Source organism: Choristoneura fumiferana, chromosome 13 (assembly GCF_025370935.1).
Source record: "Choristoneura fumiferana chromosome 13, NRCan_CFum_1, whole genome shotgun sequence".
Lineage (NCBI taxonomy): Eukaryota > Metazoa > Arthropoda > Insecta > Lepidoptera > Tortricidae > Choristoneura > Choristoneura fumiferana.
Genome location: NC_133484.1, coordinates 19982806 through 20009739, shown reverse-complemented (window position 1 = coordinate 20009739; position 26934 = coordinate 19982806). Strand labels below are relative to the sequence as shown.

At 39.5% G+C, this 26934-nt stretch overlaps 1 protein-coding gene across 2 annotated transcripts; it reads left to right on the top strand.

The window, feature by feature from the left end:
• The first annotated feature begins 1594 nt into the window (after nt 1-1594).
• Nucleotides 1595-26922, top strand: LOC141434273 (synaptic vesicle glycoprotein 2C-like). Of its 2 annotated transcripts, none has more exons than XM_074096669.1 (10): nt 1595-1797; nt 11826-12026; nt 19487-19649; nt 20365-20543; nt 20975-21159; nt 21760-21911; nt 22409-22624; nt 24365-24550; nt 24934-25061; nt 26808-26922. In XM_074096669.1, the coding sequence occupies exons 1-10, from the start codon at nt 1686-1688 to the stop codon at nt 26861-26863; spliced, it is 1578 nt and encodes a 525-aa protein (XP_073952770.1). In that variant the 5' UTR covers nt 1595-1685; the 3' UTR covers nt 26864-26922. The 2 variants fall into 2 exon arrangements, with proteins under 2 accessions (XP_073952770.1, XP_073952768.1); XM_074096667.1 differs by having other exon boundaries at nt 11820-12026.
• Nucleotides 26923-26934: the final 12 nt, after the last annotated feature.

The following is a 26934-nucleotide window of genomic DNA, read 5'->3' as shown; positions in this document are numbered from 1 at the left end:
GTAACCAAATAGTGACTTTCATCGTTCACTGACTAGTCAAAACTCTTTTCCTCGACCAAATCTACTAATGATTGAAGAATTATTACAAGAAATTACCATTAATCTACTTCTTTGTCTCCGTCTAGGATTGAACCAACACCCTGTTGACTGTTCTGCGTTGCTGCCACACCCACAAACAAGCTAGTCAAAGTAAACAATAAATTCAAGTATGATTCCACAGTTGTGTATTTAATTACAGCTATTTGCTAAGAACATAATAATAACTCTGATTGTCTACAATGTAGACTCTACATGGATATTGTCAATAGTTAATTTCGCTCCCCGAGTTTTCTTTTCATAATTACTTATATACTCGTATGTAGGTAGCTTAAAAAAATTAAAACTCGCTTTTAATGCTACCTGACTTCGTCAGACCATGAGAACTACCTTTACTCAAAATACACTTTAAGACCAATTTAACAAGCCCTAACATGGCCAGGTTACGTGGATCTGTCTTCGAATTCCTGTGTCTACAATAACAGATAATCGATAGTATCTAATATTATTGTATGGTCCCCAGAATTATCTACGTACGTAGAAAACTTCGTATCAATTCAATACAACAATAAGAAGTCGCTGAAAATCAAATTAAAAGATTCTGTTACATTAATATATAAGTATAAACGTGTAGAAATTTAATAAAATTAAATACTCGTAGCATCAAAAAAACATGCCCTAAATTTTTTTCGGGGATCATTTTTAATTTCAGTAATATTTTTTTTGCCTTTTCTGTCAGCTTGGCGACTTGTAAAAAATGTTCTGAGTTTTTAATAGCATCCGACACAATTTCTCTTTTTAACACCTCTTACTAAATTATGTTTATATCTGGTTATTTTTGTACGGCACCTTTTCGTTGGTCTTGACGCCATGTCGACGCGTACGTTCCTCTCGAATCGATCCAACGTGGATCCAACACTAGCCGCGCGAAGCTAGCATGGGGTGCGGTACGAGGTGCGCGGGTTACTAGGCGCATTCGAGCTGATGCCGTATTGCCTAACGTTTCTGCAGGGCTACTACGAAACTCAACTCGAAGTTCGTGTCGTGCGGTCCCTCTGACACTTATACTATTTAATACGAGAGCGAGAGGGACGGTACGATACGAACTTCGAGTTTCGTAGTAGCCCTGCTGACGCTCGCGATCGCAATCCAATGATAGATTTCGCATACAAAAACTGTTACCTCACATAGTTAATGTGTTTTTTTTTCTGGAGTCAAACAGTGGGAATCAGGTAAAAAACAACGGCCTAACTCTCACTACAGACAGACATACCTGGCAGAAAAGTCAAACAAATACTAATAAACAAACCAGGCGCGTGTAATGCCAAATCAAGTTCACACGATCACGCTATTTATCTACATATTTACGGGCGCATTAATAATTTCCCCTTTTCTGTGTACAGTGAGTACAATCGGCTGTTTAAAATGTTTACGCTGCCTTAAATAGCTGGAGGAATACTGGCGAAGTGTTGACTGTACACAGAGGAAAGCCTTAATCAAACAGTGAAGATACAACGCTTAGATATAATACAGCGCGATGAGCTGTGAGCTCATTGGTTGCCACTGTTTTGAGAATGCCTCTTGAGCCTAGAGTCTCGATTAAACTTAGGTTAATTAAATTCAGTTTTTGCTGATTACCGAGACTCGAGATGGCGATTGGTAATGACGTGGAGGCTTCGGAGGTGAAGGAGGAGATTCCGCATGACCATCTGTTCAAAGTGACCGGACTGTCGTCGACAAATTTGGAGAAACTGGCGCAAGGTACGCACTTTAACAACTTGTTAACTTTAGTGTACTTTAGACATATTTTCTTCAGGACTGCTATTATCTTTAATGAGCTCGCGTTATTTCAACGTATCTACTAGCGTGGCTTAGCGTCAAATCATGGCTTCAGAAAATAAGGGGAGTGGACCAGGATTAGCAGTGCAGAGCAACTGTTCCGGATAGTTCAATAGAGGGAGAAACTTTCAGGGGTAAACAGCTAACCAGTCCATTGTAATGGAGTGCCACTTCATGAGAAGACTAGTGTCTGACTGAAGGAATAACGGGAGCAACTTAAAGGCAATCGCAGTTTACATTCCGTGTATTTAAACATGTCTAATGTAATTCACGAACTAAATTAAAAACACCGGATTGCAATGGTTTGAACTATGTAATGAAAATAAGGAAGTCAACAAAAGGATGCTGGGGCAACCAACCCGACAGAGCAATTGATTTTGATGAGCTCTGTTAGACGGATTGCACCAGATTTGAATATAGAATTAAAACTAACTAGGTATTAATATTATCAACATCTTTGTTAGGCTTTCAATGAGGAGTTCCAACCAGTCACCAACAAATGTAAAACCATGAATCATATGAAACTATTGATAATGTACTTTGTCTTTACGAGTTCACTGGTAGAGGCGAAAGAAGCTTTCCAAACTTGTATACCAACTGTATTGGAGGATGTTTGTTTCTAAATAATTCGTGTCTAGATTCGTGTCCAGCGGTGGTGTAGGGGTTATAGCACGCAGCACGGATTGCTGAGGACCTGGGTTCGATTCCCAGCGCTGGTCTCTTTTTCTGGTTTTTCTGTGCATCCATGTCTCAGTTTGTATTTTCGACATGGTTTCACGGGATACCCGTAAAAGTAACAAATTTGGAGTTGAAATAAAAAATACAAAATGACTCCAAAAAAAACAATCTAAATAATTATTTTATACTGTTCTTTAGACCTACGTCACATCGCGTTAGTCCAAAGAGCTTAACCGTTTAACTCTGAGGCTTGTTAAGATTCGCGCATGGCAACTCAGAGAAGACGCGTGTTATTTGGAACATTGTCTGATTCGTAAAAGTTTAATAGCTCCAATCGCACTGAGAATAGTAAGAGTGACATTATTTAAAAATACAAGAGTGAACGAACTCGCTGTCACAGAATATGATTTTCCTGAAGCACCCGAAATAGATTCCGATCGACTTCTAGCGTCCCTGATTCGCTCCTCCCACAAAACCCATAAATTAGCTACAGCACCATTTAACCACAAACCTTGACGAAGGAAATATTCCACTAATATAAAACGTTTGCGCGATTACATATTTTTCCAACGTTTTTATCGGTAGAATGTCAGCCTTCAAAATTCAATGTTTTTGGACGGACATAAAGTAGATATTTTAAGTTATAGTATGCAATTGGATCTTTTGGTGGGTGGTAAGTGAACACTTTTAGGGTAGTATATGAATTCATCATCAGCATTTTTTACAGGGATCTAGCATGCATCCCTTTTGCAAACTTTAGTTTAGACACAAAGGGCAACTTTGCGTCTGGTGTCCAATTCGCAATCAGCCTAACGATGACAGTTTAGAATTACCAGTACTCGTAAATTACCAGTCGAAAAACTTTATTAGGGTAAAACGTAACGTAACATAGTCTTCTCGTCATTACTATTTAAAACAGGGTTATAATTTGGAAACAACTAGCGCTTTTCTAACACTTTAACATAATAGTACATTGTGTCTTAAGGGCGGTAATTAAGGAATTACGAACGAGAGTCTATGAAGACTGAGGGGCTTTCATGAGTCGATGTTCGTAATTCTAGTACCGCCCGTGCGACATACAATGTTTTTCATCACATTTGCGAGTAAAATTTTATATTTGTAAAAGAAAAAATATAATTCTTCCAAATATTGCCAATACATTAGGCTGCGCTTTTGGTAGCGCCGCCCTCCCCCTCCCGCAGCATGCGCCAGATGTGCGTGTGCTGGTCCTGCAGCAGCGCGCGCAGCAGTATCATTACGGGCATTGACTCATTTACCGTCTTTGGGCTTCATGACAAGAAAATTAGTACGCAATGACTCATTTACCGACCACGGGTTTCATGACAAGCACATTAAGGTCGAGGGTGTTATTTGGGGGGTTGCAACCAAGATAGCCTGCATGTTACGACACTGTTTACGAGCAAGTGTGATGAAAACTATCTTCTGCTGGGACAACAGCTAACTTTTCACGTTACGTTACGTTTGGTTAAAAAGACCTCAATTCGGGCGAAATTACATTTGAAATTTACGACGAGCTTTACGGTGAAGGAAAACATCGTGAGTAATCCTACATAACCTGCGACGCAGTTCAGTGGTGTGTGTGAAGTTCCCAATGCACACTAGGCCCGCGTGGGAACCATGGCCCAAGCTCTCTCATTCTAAACGATCTGTCCCCAGCGGTGGGACGTATATGGGCTGGGTTCATAAGACTTATACTCGTGAATTTTCGCATTTTTAGGGTTCCGTAGCCAAATGGCAAAAAACGGAACCCTTAGGGATTCGTCATGTCTGTCTGTCTGTCCCTCCGTATGTCACAGCCACTTTTTTCCGAAACTATAAGAACTATACTGTTGAAACTTGGTAGGTAGATGTATTCTGTGAACCGCATTAAGATTTTCACACAAAAATAGAAAAAAAAAAACAATAATGAATGTGTAACTGCAAAATATTTGTACGCCTAACGGCAAAACATAGAGTTCTATGAAATATTATAAGATCTGTTTTTGTACCTATGTTTGACAAATAAATTTATCATTATCATCATTATTATCATTAATAAATTTTGGGGGTTCCCCATACTTGCTTAGAACTTAAACTCAAATTTTTTTTTTCATCAAACCCATACGTGTGGGGGTGTGGGGTATCTATGGATAGGTCTTCAAAAATGATAGACAATTCCAAAGTGGTAAAATTTGTGTGTGTTCCCCCCCCTCCTGTAACTTCTAAAATAAGAGAATGATAAAACTAAAAAAAATATATAATGTACATTACCATGCAAACTTCTACCGAAAATTGGTTTGAACGAGATCTAGTAAGCAGTTTTTTTAATACGTCATAAATCGTAAACCGCAATTTACCTTTCATTCAATCAACAAAGAACTTTTATATTATGTTACTTGATGCTAAGGAACCCTTCATGGGCGAGTCCGACTCGCACTTGACCGCTTTTTAAAAGTAGTATTCGAATGAAAACAAACACGTCTCAAGCCGGTCTGGGAAACGGCGCTGGCGCAGCGCCAGTTCGTAACCCCGCCGTATGTCACTTCTTTACGGCCAATAATTTAACGTGCAAGTATTTATTTATAATTTATAATTCTAAAGTAAGTGCCCCCGATTTGGCGTGATGCGTTGTTTTCATGTTTTTGTGCCTATACCTATTATGGCCTTTGAAACAGAGGGTCGTAGATTCGGATCCGAGTTCGCACCTCTGAATGCGCGTGGATCCAGACAGGAACGATGAAGATGACATAAGATCTTAATTTTTTTATTGATATTTCACTGGTATTGGTAGCTCTTAAAATTTTACAGATGCAACTCATAAACAGTTTTAAGCAAAAAGGCTTGCGTTTGCCTACAATCATCACAAGCCCTCTGAAATAGTAGATTAATAACAAGCGAATGCAAAAAAACAAGTAATTTCACCCTCGCCTGCGGCTCGAGTGAATAGAATTAAGTCGAGCATAAAAAGATTTTACAAGTACACTCTTCCACCCTTCCATTTTACTTTATTAAAAATCCATCAAAATACAGCCTACGAGTAGGTATATCCAGTATAAATAGAAACTTTACGAGCTTGAGCAGTGATTGTAAAATTGTTCTGTCCCTACGCACAAAATCTAAACATGAAAATAAAAAAACAATTTCTTCTTAGTCAGGATAACCTGGAAAAAAAACATGTCACTATAAAATAAATAAATAAAATAAATATCATGGGACACTTGACACCAATTGACCTAGTCCCAAACGAAGCAAAGCTTGTACTATGGATACTAGGCAACGGATAAACATACTTATATAGATAAATACATACTTAAATACATATTAAACATCCAAGACCCGAGAACAAACATTCGTGTTATTCACACAAATATCTGCCCCGGCCGGGATTCGAACCCAGGACCTCAAGCTTCGTAGTCAGGTTCTCTAACCACTTAGCCATCCGGTCGTCAAACTTACTTACTTTGTTACATAGCTGGCTGTAAGACCAAATTGCGTATTATTATAGCATGATTTAGCAATGAGACGAACAAGTCATTTCGATAAGAGTACATGGCCAGGGCAAGCACCCGCAGACAACCTTCGTAAACCTTCACAATTCTAGTTTGGCAGTTATCGGTTACTGACTCTGGCTAGTTTAAAGGGCAGCGTGTGAATTAACTAATTTAATTAGTAAATTAAGAAAGAGGGGAGATGACCAATTTTTTGTATGGTCAAAAAAACATTGAAAGTACAAACTGAAATATAGATGCACAGAAAAACCAGAAAAATAAGACCAGCACTGGTGTAGCGGTATAGCACACGGCACGGAATGCCGAGGTCCTGGGTTCGATTTCCAGTGCTGGTCTTATTTTTCTGGTTTTCCTGTGCATCTATATTTCAGTTTGTATTTTCAATTTAGGTTTTACGGGATGACCGTAAAAGTAAAAATTTGGAATTGAAATAAAAAATACAAAAAGATTCCAAAAAACCAATCTCAAAAAACATTTTCTCAAAATATCATATTTCATGCAATATTATAGTCAATTTTTTTCCGGCCGCCGTATTGAAATATTATACCGGATGGGGCCTGTAGTAGGACCAAATACATAACTAAAACATAGATCGTACGGTCTCGAGCGGTCGAGCGTTACTTTAGGACCCACTTAGATCAAATATCTGTCATTAGTAAGATAATTCAAAGGACTTTTTTACGAAATGGGTCTCAAATTAACGCCCGTGACCGTACCTACTCGTCGACTTTTAGAATGAATTCTTTAAATTTCACCTTTTTGATACAAATTAAATAGAATAATCAATGTAAAGCCTGACCAGAAATATATGACTATCCGCCATGTTGCGGAATTTTATTGGAACTAATTTCTTACACTGGCAATAATTTTAATGATTGTCAGTGTCACTGTGGCGGTTTCTTTGAACAATAACAAAAAATGCCCAAAACGATTCGTAGTCAACAACGGATCATTGTAAATAATGTTTATAATAAACTACTGGAAAAAAAACGCTTGGGGAATGAAACTATTTCGCTACAAAACCTTTTCAAATTAACATCAGAGCCAAAGAGTAAAGTACTTATGTAGATCAGAGCTAACAGGTAAACGTTGTAAACATGTCAGATGTCATTGTAATCTGGTAAAATAAGCAGCTATTATGGTTATTAATAAACTTTTCACACCTCTCCTTCAGAAAAGTAACTTTTCCTCCCTGACGAGAGGGAGCAAAGTGCAACTTTTCTGTTCAAGGCTTTTCTAAGTGTTTTATTGAAAATGCTACTTTTTAAGTTGATAATTGGAAAGCCACGTCATTTTCTATGCTGGTTATTCTTTATTAATATTTAGAATTTATTTTTTCAAGTTTCTTAATGCTCGATGTGAAAAGTTGTATGAGCCACTCGGGAGCAAAATTATTTCATCTTGGGCGTTAACACTTGAGTCCCTCATTACGCTCAGGATTCTACTTTAGAATCCCTCGCTACGCTCAGGATTATATTGTAGAATCCTTCGCTACATTCTGGATTCAATGTACGCCCTCGCCGTAAATACACCATTTTTCTCCCTATAACTATATCTAATAACTATTCTAGGTATATCGGAGTCATCGATATCGCGAATTACGAAAGAAGGTCGTTCCTCCTCTGATTTTAGGTCGCCAAAGAAAAAAGAAAGCATTGTTCCGACTATACTGAACTATTGCCATATAAATAAGAACAATAGCGCCCTCTTGACAATAGTCATATATTTTTGGTTTACCTTTACTCCATCCTAGAGCCCCATGAGGGCTATCGCGTATGAATTCGCCACTAGAGGCGCTAGTGTAGCGTGAGGTCTCCGAAATGTCAAATCTCAGTTTTTGGGTTGGGTTTATTTAGAATTAGAATAATTTTGTTAATATTTTGCAATATCTGAAATTAATTATGGCAAGTATGCGTTCCGGGGCAATGAATGTCTGTGTTTTGAGACAGTTTTGTCTTTCGGAAACCTTTGTCCTCCCTTTTTTCCGAACAAAACGGGGACTATGCAACACTGTGGCATGCTCGATATTTTTATGGTACGGTTTTAAGGTGTATTAAATATAATTTTAATCTAAACTTTGTTTTCACGCCCGTAATAACAGACTTTGAAAGCCATACTAAAAACCTCACGCAACAGTGCGCCATCTAGTGAGACAAAAAACGATAGCCCTTATTGACGTCGTCTGTCACGCTACAAATATCATAAAGTTTCCTTTACACTGCTTCTTCGAATAAACATTAAAGTTTTCAGTCGCTAAACCAATGTCGTTCAGTTTGACAAGTACGATCTATGTTTTAATTATTTACTCCTATTATAGGCCCCACCCGGTATACCTACCATAAATGTCCAGTATGTTTTATCCAGGTTTGTTATATCTAAAAGAAAGTTCCAACACAGCTGTTCTGCGCAAAAGAATGTTAAATTATGGCACTTGTCCCACCGCCGACGATGAGCGAGAAGCGAGCAGAGCGAGTAACTAGAAACGAGTGGGCGAGCAGTGAAAAGCGAGTGTTCGAGCACGACGGGCGATTACTCGCTCTACTCGCTCGAGCCGGGCGGCCGCCAAGCTAACAGCGCTGAGCGAGTATCGCTGAGCTAGTTTTATAGCTCAGCGAGTCTTAGCTCTTGTCGCTGCGACAAAAGATGTAAGAGCGAGTTCTCGCCGGCAGTGTGAACCGCCAGCGATCAACTATTAATATATGTGTCTTTTTTACTCACACAGGTTCTTATATCTTTTGTTCGTTTCTTGAGCGAGAAAATAGTCGATAGCCAATCGTTTCCTCGCCGGCGGTGAGACAACTGCCTACACTTCAATAAGCAGCAATATCGGCGTAGACAATAACAATCTAAAACGCATCGACAGTTGAGTTATTTTCGTGCCAATCAGATGAATTGGCACGGTTTTGGCGCCAGACGACCCCTAGACTCGGCTATTTTGATTTTATGGCAAAAAATCTTAGGTTTTGATAAAGCTTTCGTTTTTTCGCTATAGGATTTTTTTATAATTATAATTTTACATCGTTCTGCCGGTAAAATCCAACGTGCCACTACCCTGGACAAAAATGAATAGAACAAAATGTGTTGATTAGGCTATTTGTACCCTAAGTTACTGATACCAAACGTCACAGTATTAATAGAGAAAAACTCTGATTTACGATTTACTGTTTCGGAACATACATTAATTTTATTTTATCTTTTTTATATTCACCTAATCGAATAATTAACAATATTAGAACTTTCCTGAGAAGGGGCTCTACTCGTTCAGTCTTTGTCCAAAACGTAGAGACACATTGTATATGAAATTATACACATTATTTTTCACTTCTCATGCTCTAAAAGTAGGTCAATATAGCCTTACGAGGCGGGAGTAAAGCGGGTACTTTAGTCTTGGGGGGAGTAAAAGTAATTATTTTTTATTTTAAGTTGGTTTTTGGCTTGCCGTGGCATTATGCTGAGTGGGGACCTATTTAGCGTCATGTATGTCTTTATCTGTTCTATGTTTGTTTTTATGGCGTTAAATAAATGTATTTTCTTTCTTTCTTTCTTTTAATTTATTTTGAGTGACTTAGATAAACTCAAACAGCCCAGCAGTAGCCCTCATCACATGACCATCAAAATGTACAATCACCTACCGAATTCCTTGAGGAGCCTGGAGAGATATAATTTATTTATTAAGCAATTAAAAATATTCCTAGTGAACAAGTGTTACTATAGCTTGAACGAGTTTTTTAATGAAGATTATTCTTAGTTAATTGTCTTATGAAGTGTGTAATTTGACCAAATATTGACATGAAATGAATAATTCAGCTATATAGTGTTATACGAAATGCTTAGAGGCGTTTAGAATTTGTATAATAATAATATGAAGCCCTAGTCCTAGAATATAAATTTATGTTATGTTAGGTTATGTTGCCATGCCCTTGCAGGGTGTCACATGTGTACTTAATTATATTATATTTCCACCTTTAAATTGTAATGTGACTTGCAATAAACGATTCTAATTCTAATTCTAATTCTAATTCAAACAGCCAGTACTTGCTTATATAGTCAAAGAACTACTACTACTTGCTTAGTTTTTGGCATAAAATAAGATGATTGTGTTTGGACCATTTTTATGACGAAAATGTTACGTTCTTTAGTCTAAGTGGTCTTAGTTCTATGCTTTTTCCGCATAGAAGGTGGCGCCATTCTATTTATTCCAATTTGTGTATGGACCATTTCACCGATGCGATTTGATAGACATCTGAGAAAAATACATACTGCGAAAACTTTGAAATTGTTGTAGAGCGTAAATTATAAGCGATTAATGACTATTTTTTTTCTCGCAATCGAAGTGAAAAATAGAGTTTTCACCTCGAGACTAAAACTCAATATAAACCCTCGGCTAAATAGACACCTCGGGTTTATATTGGCTTATTTTATTCCCTCGATAAAAAATATACTATTTTTTCCCGTTAACTTTGACAGACGGGTCAGCTGATAGAATTATCTAGTAGGTAATCGAGTTTTCGGCGAAATCTTTCGAAAAAGTTACCTATCCGTTTTTAGCGGACATAAGACCTAAAAAAATAAGCTTGCTAAAGAGCAGAATTTCTCTTTAATAATCTGGCAAACAAAACAATAATATTATTCTCGTGTATGCGCGTGAGTCACGCGGAGCTATATAGGCCAGTTTCCACAAATTGGGCAACATGTGTGACAAAGTCAACAGTCGCTAGCCACAGTTTTGAGGCGGAAAAATGTTGCATGAGCTTTTAGAGTAATAAAAAAACTGCGAAGTTCGAACAGCCAAACACGGAGAGTTGCGAACCACCGATTACCAGTATAAAGATCAAGCATAAAAATGTAGCAAATAACACGTTTCAATTTCTAAGCGAAGTGGCTAGACCCCTTCATTTATCTCAAACTTTTATTTTTTTTGCATTTGAGGGGTAGATGTTTGGTAAATACACATAATATAAAGAAAGATTATTTATAAACAATATAAGTACCTACAAAAAAATAACTAGTTTATTACGAAAGCAAAGAAAAATAGAACTACCTATAAAACTAAATTATTCTTACCCAGATCGCTACTATTGGGCAGGGTGCCCAACATACAGTTTAAGGCTTAAGGCTGTCTTATTTAATACGGTATTTGACTATTTTGTATTTATTTTATAAATCAAAGCTTGCCAAACCATGTTATCGAACAGAAAAACAATTTTAAGCTTTAACTTTTTAACTTTGAAATTTAAGATTAGACAGAAGCTTGCCAAACCATGTTATCGAACAGAAAAACAATTTTAAGCTACTTAACTTTAAATATAACAGATTTGAAATTCAAGATTAGACAGAGAAAGACTTACTTGCATGTGACGTCACACGCAAGTAGCGCCATACTTGCTGCATAGAGAAAAGCGTTTTAAAAAGAGACAGATATAAGATTTTTCAAAAAATCACTAAATCCAATTTTCTACCGAATTAATTTTTCTCTTCGCTTAACATTGTCTATGTATCTATATTTTTATAATAATTTACAGGGTATGGCAAATTCAACAGTTTTCCAATACCGTATTATATATTATATTAGTGAATTATGTTTCTACTTATACCTACCTAGCTAGTGCCATCCACGAAGACGCGTGACTTTGTAAAATTAGACATAATGACATTGTAATAAGAACCACGGCACGCGACATCGCGAATAACTCTACCTACAGACTTTTGAATATTAGAACCTTCAATCTGTATGTATTGAATTCAATCCAATTTTAGTTCCAGAGCCGTCTTCAGACTTCGAAGCCGCCATAGCAGCCACGGGCTACGGCCGCTTCAACTTGGCTCTAATGCTCTGCACACTGCCAGCCTTCTGGAGCGCAGTGTCAGTGACCAGCTCCACATCATACATCTTCACGCAGGCGCAGTGCGACATGCAGCTCAGCCTGTTGGACATGGGGACTGTCAACGCTATCACTTATGGAGGTGAGTCTAGATAGTCTCACACCATGACCATGACGATGGCTTAACGCAAAGTTCGATTCTACGCGAATAACTGAGCTACATACCTGATTATGTTCTGCAACTTTTTAAACACAGCAACAGTGAAATTTGTTTGAGATGTCACCACAGTGATAACACCTCCATCACCGATACACTCTTTTAACAATATCATCAATAAATGATCTAAATTCAAGTATTTTTTTGAAAATGTTACAAAACAAAGGTGCTTAGTTATGCGCGTAGAATCGAACCTTGCATTTAAAGGGGTATGGTTAGGGACACTGTATGTGTTGCCAGTAGCTTTAGTGTAAGTTTTTCATTAAATAGATACGCGTTTACTATTCGAAATCGTAAATCGAATGCCCGATCGTCGATACGTAAAGTTCAATCGTCGATACGTATCGCTCGATTGTCGATACGTACCACTTGATCGTCGATACGCAACGTTCGTTCGGCGATACAGGGCACAGGCCTCGTCTCAGAATGAGAAGGCTTGGGACTTAGTTGTCAGGCGAGCCCAGTGTGAATTGGGAACTTCAAACACACCACTGCATTGCTTCGCCGGTTTGTACAGGTTTAAGCGCAGGTCGTGGTAAATTTTGAATATAATTTAGAAAACCTCACAAGATGTGAGCTCGGGTTTGAACCCACGATTAGAGGGCATAGATTAAATTAACCACTAGGCCAGAGTTTTAAGGAAACTTTAAGGGGCTGTTTAACCACCCATTGATTAATTTTATTTGGTTAATAAATATATGATGCCGTCTCCGTCTATTCGAACTAAAGAAATAGAGACGGCATCACATTTATCCGTCAAATTTTAATCAGGGGGTCAATATAATAAAACAGAAAGAAACGGTTGGTCAAAAACACATTTTAAATTGACAGTATCATGTAATGTATTGCAAATATATTACGGCAGAATGACAGGAATCGAAGATAGTGCACATAATTAATATAAACGCATTGTTTTACTTAACCGATATATGTACAGTGAGATAAAGAATGGAGACGAGGCTTTGATCTTTGACTTGGAATATTGAAAAATACCGGCTAAGTGCGAGTCGGGCTCGCGTACCGAAGGCTCCGTACAGATTTGTAGCCACTTGACAGTCCGAAGCTCGCGACCAATATGCCTCAAACCGTCCGGGTTTTTTATCGACGGACATAACGCGCTGTGTGTCCACATTTTTTTAACTACAAGGTTTTGAATAAAGAAGAAATACTGAGACGTAAATTTATGTTTACTCATTCAAATACTTTTTATAAAACAATAGCATGTAATTTATGATTTATTCACAAAATCAGGGTTGAACTTTACGACACTAAAATATCCATGGACGGTTTGAAGCATTTTGGTTTTGGATACCATGGTAACGTCGGACTGTCAAGTGGGTAGGTAACTATGCATACCCAGTGTTTGCAGAGCCCCGCTCTTAAACAGAATGTTTAAGTAGTGTGAGAACTGAGAACACACACAAAAAAATAAAGATTTTCATACTTTTCAACACAATATTTTAGACTATCGCGGTTATTACTAATTTTATGATTTAAATACGGGTTTTGTTCCGCGTACCTTGATTTAAACGAAGCTATATATTTGGCACAGTTGCATGCGCCATGATTACGAGACGACTGGGGAATTGCGGCAGTCAGAAAAAACACACATACTTCATACTTTTCATACTTTTCTTTTTTTTTTCTTTTCTTTTATTCATACTTTTGTTATTGGTTGTGCTACGGTAGGTATATGAGCTTTCTTGGTACCAAATTTCAAGTTTCTATGACAGCCAGCAATAACGAGTATGTGGTTGCGTAGACTTATCCACTGCGCACGTTTATCCCACACACATGACTCTATGTGTGTATGTCCATTTCTTTGGTCCTTGCTGCAGCCTAAACGGCTGGACGGATTTAAACATTATGAGGAATCCCTAGATTCGTCAGAACTGTCAGAGAGACAGAGTATACAGGGTGTATACTCGTAGGTTTTTCAGTTAAGGCAATACAGTATGGAAATATTTTTTTTAATAACTGTATGTTTTGATGGCTTCATGAGGCATTGGATAAAATTGAGGGATTGGATAAATTTAAACAGACGGACGGAATGCAAAGTAATTCTACCCAAGGGCTCCGTTTTTGCCGACTGGGCTAGGGAACCTTAAAAACTTGAGCTGTAAGTTTTAAATAATTGATTTAGGCTTTACTTTGCCAAGATAAGTGGGCTCCCTGAAAATTAAAACATACAAAGTGTGTCTACCCTCTGCACAAAGATGAATAGACCGTTTTGATTAGGGTATTGTACGAGTAAGTACAGTATCGATTTACGATTTAATATTTCTAAACATACGAGTATTATATCTTTTTTTGATATTGATTTAATCAAATATTAATTAACAATATTACAATACTAGCTTTTGCCCGCGTGAAATTCGGTTATCGCGCGCTGTTCCCTCGGGCACTGTGCATTTTTCCGAGATAAAAAGTAGCCTATGACACTCTCTGACCCATAAACTATCTCTATGTCAAAAATCACGTCGATCCGTCGCTCCGTTTCGACGTGAAAGACGGACAAACATACAAACACAAACACTTTCGCATTTATAATATTAGTGTGGATTCCTGAGAAGGAAATCTACTTGAGATTTCGGTCTTTGTCCAGAAGGTAGAGACAATTTTTACAATGTAAGTAGATAACCTTTCCTTTTTTTTTATGTAGCCTGTATTATGTCCCACTGCTGGGCAAAGGCCTCCCCTTTTCTCCGCCACTCTTCCCTGTCCTGGGCATGCACCTGCCAATCGAGCTGAAAAGCGCTCAGGTCGTCCCGCCATCTCCTCTTGGGTCTGCCTCTGCTCCTATGCCCATCCCTCGGATCCCATTCGGTTACGATCCGTGCCCATCGGTCCGGGTGCATGCGGCAGACATGTCCGGCCCAGTCCCACTTCAGCTTGGCGGTCTTGACACCCACATCTGTGATACGAGTTTTAGAGCGCAGTATCGTGTTTCTGATTCGATCAGTTCTTCGAACACCCAGAATACTGCGCTCCATTGCTCGTTGGCAAACCTTGAGCCTGGACTTTTGAGCTTCAGTCAATGACCAAGTCTGTGCGCCGTAGGTTAAAATGGGAAGAATACACATGTCGACGAGTTTGCGCTTAAGTGACAGAGGAAGTTTGCCCTTCATTAGCGTCTTCATGGACCAGAAGCTCTTCCAGGCATTATCGATACGCCTATCGATTTCTCTTGACTGCCTGTTCTCGAAGGACGCTATCTGACCCAAGCCTTCCTTTACCTTAGACAAATAAACGGCTTTAGCCCAATACGACCATTAAGAAAGACCATTTTGCCCCCACATCGGGATCCATGATATACAATGGTTAACGAATACAGTGGTGTAAAAACCTTTATTTATAACCCTCTCCGCCTCCACTATGATCGAACAGCTGACTTAACACGTGAACGGCGGAAGCTAGCGCCCGCGCACGCCCCGTTCGGTGACGGACAAAGCCTCTGCAAACGCGATAGGCTGTGACATATTTGAGCAAACTTGACTGACGTAATACAAACAGACTACCGGAACCACTCTGTAGTTAGGAGCTGCGCACACGGCGTGTTTTTTACGCGCAAATGACGTGAAAAATTAAGACAAGCCGCTAAACTATAAAACTATGACTTCAATGACCTTCTTATATGAATTATTGGGCAAATAAAAAAATGAATTTGAAAGAAAGGAAGAAAAAAATATTATGCCGAGTACTGTCTATTCGCAACGTAACGTTTGACAACCTGTTTCATTTCGCAACTTTTCATTTCGCAAACTCTAAAACTGTAAATATTTCAGGATTTATTTCAGCCACGTGTAGAACTTTAGGTAAGATTAGGTTTAGTTTTATGAAAATCCTTAAATATTTACAATTTCATAAATATTAAACAGTTGGGAAATGAAAATTTGCGAAATGAAACAGGTTGCCAAACGTTATTCGCCGAAACATTAGTAAACCATATATACATTTATTCACAGCACAAGACACAACAATTATAAGTACATATAGACAACACAGCGGCGGCCTTATCCATTGCGAGGCCCCGGCGGCAGGTCTTTGCGAGACCCGTTGTTCCTCGTGAAAAGTATGTGATGCGAAAATATATCGAAAATACAAACTGAGACATGGATGCACAGAAAAACCAGAAAAAGAGACCAGCACTGGGAATCGAACCCTGGTCCTCAGCATTCCGTGCTGCGTGCTATAACCCCTACACCACTGCTGGACAGGAATCTAGACACGATTTTTTCCTATGCATACATATCTCAGGTTGCTTATTTCTACTTTGCTACTTACACGGAATGCTGAGGACCTGAGTTCGATTCCCAGTGCTGGTCTCTTTTTCTGGTTTTTCTGTGCATCCATGTCTCAGTTTGTATTTTCGATATGGTTTCACGTGATACCCGTAAAAGTAACAAATTTGGAGTTGAAATAAAAAATACAAAAAGACTCCAAAAAACCAATCATAATGCGAAAATATAGTTTGAAAAATGTATATTTTTATAAATTTGCTTGGGTTGTTGCGTGAGGCTCCTGCAAGAGCGAGGCCGCGGGCGCTTGCCCGGTCTTCTGTGGTCTCCCACACCTATCGTCGCGGAATCAGCTTATGCCGATCAAAACAACTCTTTATGTCTACGCAATAAGAGCGAAAACGACGTCTTTTTCGTGTTATTTCGTGGACATATAGAGTTTTTGATCGGCTAAAGCTGATTGGGGAGACCCTAAACCTATCGAAGCTAAACCTTAACACCCAGCGCTGATTTTCAGCCTTGCTGAATTTAAATTTTAAACCACATTAGCCAAAAGGATATTTTGGTACATTTTGTCTTAAGGGCGGTAAATGAGGAAATACCTACGGACGATAGTCCACATACTTATTAGAAGCTCGAAGACTGAGAGGGCTTTAATTTGTCGATGTTCGCAATTCCAGTACCGTCTGTGGAATATACAATGTTATCGATCACATTTTGTAAGTAAATATATAAAATTAATATTATTCTTCGTTTGTTATGTATTTTTTTATTTTTATGGATATATTTTTAACTTTTAGCTTTCAGACATTTGTAACTTTATTATTTCGGTTTGTAAAAAGTAATTTCTGCCAAGTTTCTCGTGGCGCATTCTTCTTGGCACTGATGGTCTTTCTGAAAGCGCTCGCTGGTAGCTTAAAAGTGGCATGTAAAAGTGCCCTTTGCGGCCTACAATACAATACAATAACAACTCATTATTGAACACCAACACATAATAAGCAATACAGAAAACAGGTATACTCGTATAGAGTTTTTTAAGGTAAGCAAGACGTCCACTGCTGGACATAGGCCTCTCTCAAACCTACAGGCCTTCTTACAGAATAAAATGTTTGGTGTTTATTTAATGAACAGAGAATATCGTACATTGTTTATAGTCGTTTTGCTACAAGAAAATGCAGACGTTTCGCCACAAGGTCGTTTTACTACTAAGGCACTAAAGATGTAGACGTTCCACTATATGGTCGTTTTGCGAACTAGTCGTTTTGATACTAAGCGATTCTGAGATGAAGGCCTTCTGCTCAGTGGTCGTGCATGTAGCTACGAGTACCATGTCATTTTGATATATTATGTATAAAGACTTTCTGCATCTAATGGTCGTTTTGCGTTATAGTCCTTATGCAGATCGGGTAATTTTTAAATTCAGTCGTTTTTATATACCGACCCTTTATTTTTACATACTTTTTTGTTCATTTGTTTTGTGGTGGTCTTTTTTTTAAGATTCGTTTTTGGGAATCTTTTTGTATTTTTTATTTCAATTCCAAATTTTTACTTTTACGGTCATCCCGTAAAACCTAAATTGAAAATACAAACTGAAATATAGATGCACAGAAAAACTATAAAAATAAGACCATCACTGGGAATCGAACCCAGGTCCTCCTGGAATCCAGTTTTGTATTTTCAATTTGTCTTTTTTTTTCTTTCTTTCTTTAAAGAAAATGTTCGTACAAAATTACTAAAAGCTCATTTATGACACATTCGTTATGTTATTTACCAAACAAGCGAGACAGATTGCCATATTTAGGTACGTAGCTATAGATAACAGCTAACAATAACGAAAGGTAATTTCACAAAGTCATACAAAGTAAACAATACTATATTTATCTCAAGAATGTCTGTTTACTAATTACAGACGTAATGCAAAGTAATAAGTAATTAAAACAACCGCATTTAACGACTTTTTAAAAGTCTTCATTATATCAAATTATATGTAGTGTACGTAGGAAAGTCTTTTTATTTATTTTTGCTGTCTACAATATTTATTTATTTTGAAATCCTAAACAATAAGACAAAGGAAATAAAAAAAGGAATTATAGGCAATAAGAGGAAAAACAACTGGTCAAAATTGTATTTATAATTACCAATTTTGATTTTGCCACAGTTTTTGTTCCCTCCCAATCAAAATGCTACATTATTATAATAAAATGTACCTATGTTTTAGTGGCCGACGGCAACTGTCAAAGTGACAGATAAGTGCTACATTTGTACCTACATAAACAATTATTACTTTTTTGTTAATGAAAATTACGAGTTAGGTCAATTTTAACACTTGGGATAGTTTTGGGTACAGGGGGCTGGACATTTTTTTTTATTTTTTTTTATTTGACTGGATGGAAAACGAGCAAATGGGTCTCCTGATGGTAAGAGATCACCACCGCCCATAAACATCTGCAACACCAGGGGTACTGCAGACGCGTTGCCAACCTAGAGGCCTAAGATGGGATACCTCACGTGCCAGTAATTTCACCGGCTGTCTTACTCTCCACGCCGAAACACAACAGTGCAAGCACTGCTGCTTCACGGCAGGATTAGCGAGCAAGATGGACAAATTGCTTATTAATTTCACTTGATGATTTTATTGCGAAAATAGATTCATTTTTCTTTTACATGATAAGGGGAAACGAGCAGGCGGGTCACCTGATGATTAGATTAGATTAGATTTATTTATTACCTAATGAAAAAATACATTATAAATACATGTCAGGTAATTATAAGAAATTCACAAAAGGATCGTCACATTGTATACAAAATAATAATAATAGTAATAGGTATATGATAGCGGTAAATTAAAAAACATTGTCAGCCAAAATAAAAATAGAATGATCATCAAAATAGATGGAAAGCAATCACCGCCGCTCATGGACATCCATAACATAATGATAATGATGAAGTTGTACCGGTCCGAAAACACTGGCATTGCAAGCTGATTCCAAAAGTTCCGCAAGAAACGAGCTGTAGACTGCAGCCAGCTGTTGGGATGGTGGGGGTGAAAAGACAGTCGGTTACGAGTTGCGATAGAGAAACGTAGCAGCAGGCAATAGAAAACATCATCACCATCATCATCAGATCATGGATTGTTCTTGTTTCCAGGCATGATCTCATCGGCTATGATCTGGGGCTTCCTGTCGGACACCCTCGGGCGGCGCCGCATCATGGTGTGGGGGTTCTTCTGCGCGGGGCTGGTGGAGCTGACCGCCGCCATGAGTCAGAACTTCCCCATGCTGCTGGTCACGAGGTTCGCGAGCGGATTCCTGTGAGTATGGTGATGATGAACTAAAAATAACTACTTTGCTCACCCGTGACCTTATGAAAGCTACGTTAATGTAACAAATGTGTGTTCTTTGCTTACTTTGGGATTAGATCAATAGGTGTAAGTATCGTACAACTACAACATACCATACCACTAATATTACAAATACGTAAGTTTGCAAGTCTGTTTATTTGATAGCTTGTTGCCTCATCGCGTCTAAACCGCTGAACCGATTAAGATCGGACCGGAACCGTCCACGCGGATAGAGTCACTGGAAACAGCTAGTTTAAGAGAAAATGTAAACCCTGACTGAACCTTTCATCATCCCAACCTATATAAGTCCCACTGCTGGGTACAGGTCTCCTCTCAGAATGAGAGGGCTAGGGCCGTAGTTCCCACGCGGGCCCAGTGCGGACTGGGAACTTCACACACACCATTGAATTGCTTCGCAGATTGTGCGGGTTTCCTCACGATGTTTTCCTTCACCGTAAAGCTCGTGGTAAATTTCAAATGTAATGTCGCACATGAATTTCGAAAAACTCAGAGGTGCGAGCCGGGGTTTGAACCCACGACACTGCTTCAGAGGCGATAGGTCAAACCACTAGGCCACCACGGCTTCCTTGAACCTTAATTAATACCCAACCCAGCAGTTCATCACTTCTTCCTCAGTATCTAAGCTATATCTCTTGGTTCCTAAGCATGCTTTTGGTCCTTCCAGCTTCAACGGCCCATTTGCAGTCCTGATCTCCTACATCGCGGAGCTGCATCGCACGGAGCTGCGTGCGCGCGTCATTCTGCTCACAAGCCTGTTCTACACCATCGCCAACGTCACACTGCCGCTGCTAGCCTGGGCCTTCCTCACTCAGGACTGGAGATTCCCTATCGCGGGGAAGTTCGGTTAGTATTGTTGCATGCATCTTTGAATATCTGACAACTAGTATGGCAGGTAAAGACCTGTCCCATGGCCGACGATGATCGAGAAGTGAGTAAACTAGAAACGAATTGGAGCGCAGCAATAAGCTGGCCTATAAACGAGTACAAGAGCGCGACGAGCGATCACTCGTGCTGCAGAGCAAAATGACGGCCGTTTGTTTCCTCGGCTGCTGCAGTAGACATTCTTTAAGTCACAAACTACTTCGTTGAACCTAGATGGCTCTATCTGATAAAATTACCATTGGTACCTCATGCACGGGGGAGGCCAATGTCTAACAGTGGACGTCCTGCAACTGAGATGATGATGGTGATGATGATGATGTTGTACCTTATACACCAGCAAAAACACCACGTACTGACTCACCCATTACACCAACTTCATATTTACGTTTCAGTGATCAAAGCCTGGAACCTGTTCTTGCTGGCGACGGCGCTGATGCCAGTTCTCACGGGGCTGGCCTTCCTCTGTCTGCCGGAGAGCCCAAAGTTCCTAATGTCCCGGGGCCGCAACGATGAGGCCATGGAAGTGTTCCGGAAGATATACAGGCTGAACACGGGAAAAACGAAGGAAGATTTTCCGGTAAAGCTTTATCTGATCCAAAATCCTTCTATGTGTTTGCGTTTATTTTATTGTTAAAGAAAATCTACGTAAACTTATCAAACAGACCGTAGAACAGGAACACCATAGAATGAACTTTCTCTATCAATCAATGTCCTGATTTAGCCACGCAATCGTGGATTGAAACGATAAATTATTGTTTCATAGAAACGCAGATGCGGATAATGATCAATGTCATCAACGATCTTCTTTTTCATTATTATAGAAAACAAATACCTATTAAGACTCTTCGTGTACACGTTTAAAAACTGAGTTGATAGTTTGGACATTTTTATTACTTATTTAATGTAACGTTCGTATGTAAGTTGTGGTTTCAAATTGTTAGTAATTTTAATGTTCGACCGGTTGAGCTGAAATTTGGCATATGAGACAGATACTGTCCTTCTATTAAATTCAAGAGGAGCCTAGCTTAATTTTTTATCTATATTCAAGTCCTGACTTTTAATTGGGAACGGTTCGACTCAGAACAACGCCGACGATTTAAGAAAGAAAGAAAGAAAGAAAATGATAATTCAGCATATAAACAAAGAGACGAGAATTTATGTAATCTTCTTTCTACAGATCAAATGCCTGGTAGAAGAGAAGAACCAGCAGCAAGGTCGCGGCGTGGCGGCGCTGCGCGGCGGCTGGGCGCAACTGTCACCACTCTTCAGGGTTCCCCACATCACCTGGCTGATCCTTATTTGCACTATCCACGTCGGCAGCATGTTTGGGTCAGTTGCTTTTCTTTAATTTAAGTTCAGTACAAAAACTATTATCCGTTTTAAAGAAAAAGTTGGGGAAAGGAAATAGATTTAGATTATTCACCCTGGAAATGTGTCACGTTGTTAAAGTTAAAATCCTCCAAGTCTTCAAAAGTGCTCAATATAATGATATGAGCAGAAATACTTGCCGTTAGCCGTTTTTTCTTACACACAGCGAGCAAGCAACATAGAAACTTTAATCCTGCTGTCAATTTTGACAAGTTTTTAAGCGATTCACAGTACATAATCCATGAACTTGGCGCTACATCGAAACATCGGGGGTTCAATTAGACTTGATCAAACGCGCATTCTCGTGGAAGTGTATACAGCTATGTGGGACGTCTTGGTTTTTAAAACGCCCAATTATTGCCAGGTCTAAAGGTGACCTCGGTCTTCATCCCACAGAACATACCAAGATAATCCTTACGATCCAAGAGCAAAACTGTATTCTTCTCTGACCTCACCAGCTCCAACACCCTCCGCCTCTGGTACCCCCAACTGGCCGCCATGATCAACTCGGACTCGTCCAAGAGCCTCTGTTCGGCCATCGCCCCCTCCAACATCACCGTCGTGACAGAGGCCTGCCAGCCGATACAGACGGACATGATGACCTACATGCAGAGCGTCATCGTCGGTGCTGGCTCCGCGCTGACGTATGGTATCGGGGGAGCGCTGGTTAACAGGTAATTTCTTAACTAAGGACCAGGGGTCGGACATAAAGTGCGGATGGCGTAAAAATGACGTAATCTTGCACACAAGATGATGTTTTTATTTAAACTTCCGTGTGACATGTAGTAACAAAACAAAGTAGCATTAATGAAGTAACAAAATAATCGTAAAAAATCAATGGAATTCAGTGAATAAAATAAATTTCATATCGTTTAATAAAGAGGTTGATAAATGATAAGTGATAATTGTATATGAAAATCAAAAATATATATATAAGTGGTTTGACGTCATCGGCACTTTTTGTCCAACCCCTGAGTAAGGACACAGGTAAGGACTATGTAATATTGAAGCAGGGGTTACTTTGCGGAGGTCCATGTCAATGAATAAAACTCCGCTCAGCTGTTTCCACTTGAGCTGTGCGGTGGGAGGATAGATAATGCAGGGTTTCTATTGATGCAACACATCATCGCACATCTTTGGTGGTAACGTATCCTTTTAAACAATTACTTTGCTCAACTGCGACGTTATGATAGCTATTATGTCTATGCAGCATATGTGTCTTCATGTAGTTCCTCAACCTCTGCACTGTAAGAACAGACACAATTCTGACTACCACCACCACCATACCACGCTGACGCGTTTTGAACTCAACCAGAGTTCATCCTCAGGGCAACAGATGTTAGACGACAACATCTAACACCTGGTGGCAAGGTGAACAGTTTTGTCACTCTGAGGATGAACTCTGGTTGCGTTCGAAACGCGTCAGTGTAGTGTGATGGTGGTGGTGATAGTTGGATGTATGTGATTTGTGTGTGTTTTTATTGATTTAACTGGACAAGTTAATTAAAAATCTTATCGTAAATACATTTTGCAATACTAATAAACATCCTTCATTGAGTACATGAGATTGCTAAACACACAAAACCACATTAACCCAAAACATGTCGAGTTAAACTGGATTTAAGACGTGAGTTATCTGGATTAACATTTTTTTATTTATTTTTTTTAAATCACTGGTTGGCAAACGACAAATGGTAAGAGATCACGACCGCCATAAACATCTGCAAACCCGGGTATTGCAGATACGTTGCCAGTAATTTCACCGGCTGTCTTACTCTTGCAAGCACTGCTCTTCACGGCAGGAGAAGCGAGCAAGATGGTGGTAGCATCCGGGCGGACCTTGCACAAGGTCCTACCATCTGCAAACATCCATTTAATATAGTCTTTTTAGGGTTCCGTCGTCAACTAGGAACCCTTATAGTTTCACCATGTCTGTCCGGCTGACTGTCTGTCCGTGGGTAAGCTCAAAGACCGTTAAAACTGTAATTTGGCATGAATATACATATCAGTCACGCCGACAATAAGGTACAATAAAAAAAGTAAAAAATAATAATTATGGTACCTCCCATAGACCTAAAGTACGACGACTTACCTTATAGTGTGGGATATCGTTGGATAGGTGTTTCAAAACCATTGGAGGGTTGCTAAGAATAAATTCTTATCAGTGATCTGTTTGCGAAATATTCAACTTTGAAGTGCAAATTTTCATTAAAGTCGAGCGCTTTTTATTTAAAATCAGGTTTTCTAGCGATGTTTCTTAGACATATTTCATCAAAATCGGTTTAGCCGTTTTTGAGATATAACTTTTGACTGACAAAGTCGGGGGTTCTCCAACTTTTTGTTCAAAACCACATCATCAGGGGTCAATCACGGTCAGAAAAAAAATACTGCAGTAACCACCCTCCACTCGTCAGGTGCGGCAAGAAACTAGTCTCCGGTGTCTGCGGCGTCTGCAGCGCCGTCATCATCATCATGATGCCGTTCCTGGGGAACAGCGCCGACGCTGTGGTCGCCATGATGACGGCGGCGCTGGCCGTCACCTCGCTGCTGGGAGCCTCGCTCTCCAGCATCACTGTCGATCTCTTCCCTACCTCTCTCAGGTATAACACTATCATCATCATCCCAGCCTATATACGCCCCACTGCTGGGCACAGGCCTCCTCTCAGAACGAGAGGGCTTGGGCCATAGTTCCCACGCGGGCCTAATGCGGATTGGGAACTTCGCACGCACCATTGAATCGCTTCGCAGGTTTCCTCACGACGTTTTCCTTCACCGCAAAGTTGGTGGTAAATTTCAAATGTAATTCCGCACATGAATTTCGAAAAACTCAGTGCGAGCCGGGGTTCGAACCCACGACCCTCTGCCTTCCTTCAGGTATAACACTTAATTAACAAAAAAAAAGCTGCAAAAAAACATCAAGTACACATGGGCAAAGATCTTATTGTCTAACTAAAAGCGATCTGAACGTCATTGTTGCTTGCAGAGTGATGGCAATGGCGACGTTCCTGATGATGGGCAGGATCGGCACCATTACGGGAACGGTCACCTTTCCCGCCCTCATAGACTTTGGCTGCCTACCGCCTTTCATCACCATCGCTGCAGTTCTAGCAGGTACGTCATTACCAGATCATAAAATCAGCTATACCTTCCGCCGCCTAACTTTGCCTAAAAGTTCATTGCCCCGACTAGTACCACTAAAACTACAAAGGTATAATTCCAATAATTGAATAGGCACTATACCGTTAAGCGATTCGAACACAATCCGGGAGTAACGTGAAGACGTCGCATAAAAAATGTATCTCAAAAATGCGTCAAAACTGAGTATTAAGTAATGAACTTTTAGGCAGATTTATATGGCGCGTGGTATTAATCCCACTACAATTACAAATGCCAAAGTTTTTGAGTATGTGTATGTATGTTTGTTAAGGTCACACTCATTAGAGCCACCCGGCACCCGCCCAGCACCGCGTCGACTTTCGGCGTCCACTCATTGTCGACAGGTGGTTCGGGTGGACGCCGCTTTGACGTAGTGAGCGCATACCCATACAAATCCAACCCGCTATAGACAATATTCCAGCATGTGTCAACAGGGGCAGACTGAAAACCAGCGCTGGCAGCTTCCGCGTAAGCGCAGCATTAGCTGAGTTTGCTCCTTTTGCCGCAGGACAAACTACTATCTAGTATTGTTTATATTGTTGTCTTGTATTGTTTGTACTGTTGGCAATTAAATATTTTCTTTCTTTCTTTCTTCAAATCCATATGAAGAATATTAACCGCTCGAGGCGAGGCGGTACTGGTTGGGTGCCGGGTGGCTGTAATGAGCTGTGACCTTTACTCCTTCCTGCTGAAATTCAGATGAAATTTTATAATGCAGATAACTAAACGTCTGAAATAGCACCCAGGCTGCGTATCATCCCAATATTCCTACGGGTTGAAAATAAAATCCTAAAATATCATCTGCTGTGGTTGTAGAGGTGAAATTTGGCGCAGGTGTTTTCGCCACTTGCACTACCTTCTGAAATATTCCGGATTAATTTCAAGACACGCTGTGGGTAGGCAATTCATGATAGCAGCAGTGCTTGCACTGTATCGGCTTATAGAGTAAGACAGCTAATGAAATTACTGGCACATCGGATAATGTTCTTTAGAATCGCAACGTATTTATATCTGCAATCCTTCGGTATAGCGAATGTCCGTGTTCTCATTTACCATCAGGTAACCCAGTTGCTCGTCTTCCTCCCTAAAAAGCGGTGTATTCCCAGTGTTACTACTAATTAGTAGTTATTTCATACTAGTCCTTACCAATGAGGGTTTTCACAAAGGCGAAATATCGCTAGATGGCGTTAGTATCGTGCGTGAGGTCCGTTTGACGTTTGCTTACGATTGGCTCATTTAGTTATTTAACCAATCACGAGCAAACCTCAAACGGACCTCACGATACTAACGCCATCTAGCGATATTTCGCCTCTGTAAAAACCCTCATTAGTAGGAATTACTGGGAATTCACCACCAAAATACAAAGCGCCAATAGCTGTCAGACTCTCGTTTCTATTTGTGTGATTGATTACAACGCCATCTATGGATTTACCAATGGACTACTTGGTTCTTTAACGTGATTTATAAGCCCCAAACGTTTTCTAAGTACCCCGAAACGAACGAACCTAATATCCAATGATATATTTGTTACGGAACGTAGACCATGATTAGCTTTAAGGATTTCTCGATATTTCGGCGTAGTTGCTTGCGTCATGCATGATCTCACTTATATCCAAACCCAAATCTTGCTGTAGTCGTTAAAGATTGGAAGTTCAGCACTTTTTCACTAGATGGCATTAAAATGGTTATTTTTGTTTACAGTTTGTGGTGTGGCTTGCTTCTTCTTACCGAACACAACACTAAAGAAACTCGAATAAGAAAACTCAAAAATATTTATTATTATAAACATCTCATTCTAAAAAAGAGTTTTAACTTTAACTGTATCTGT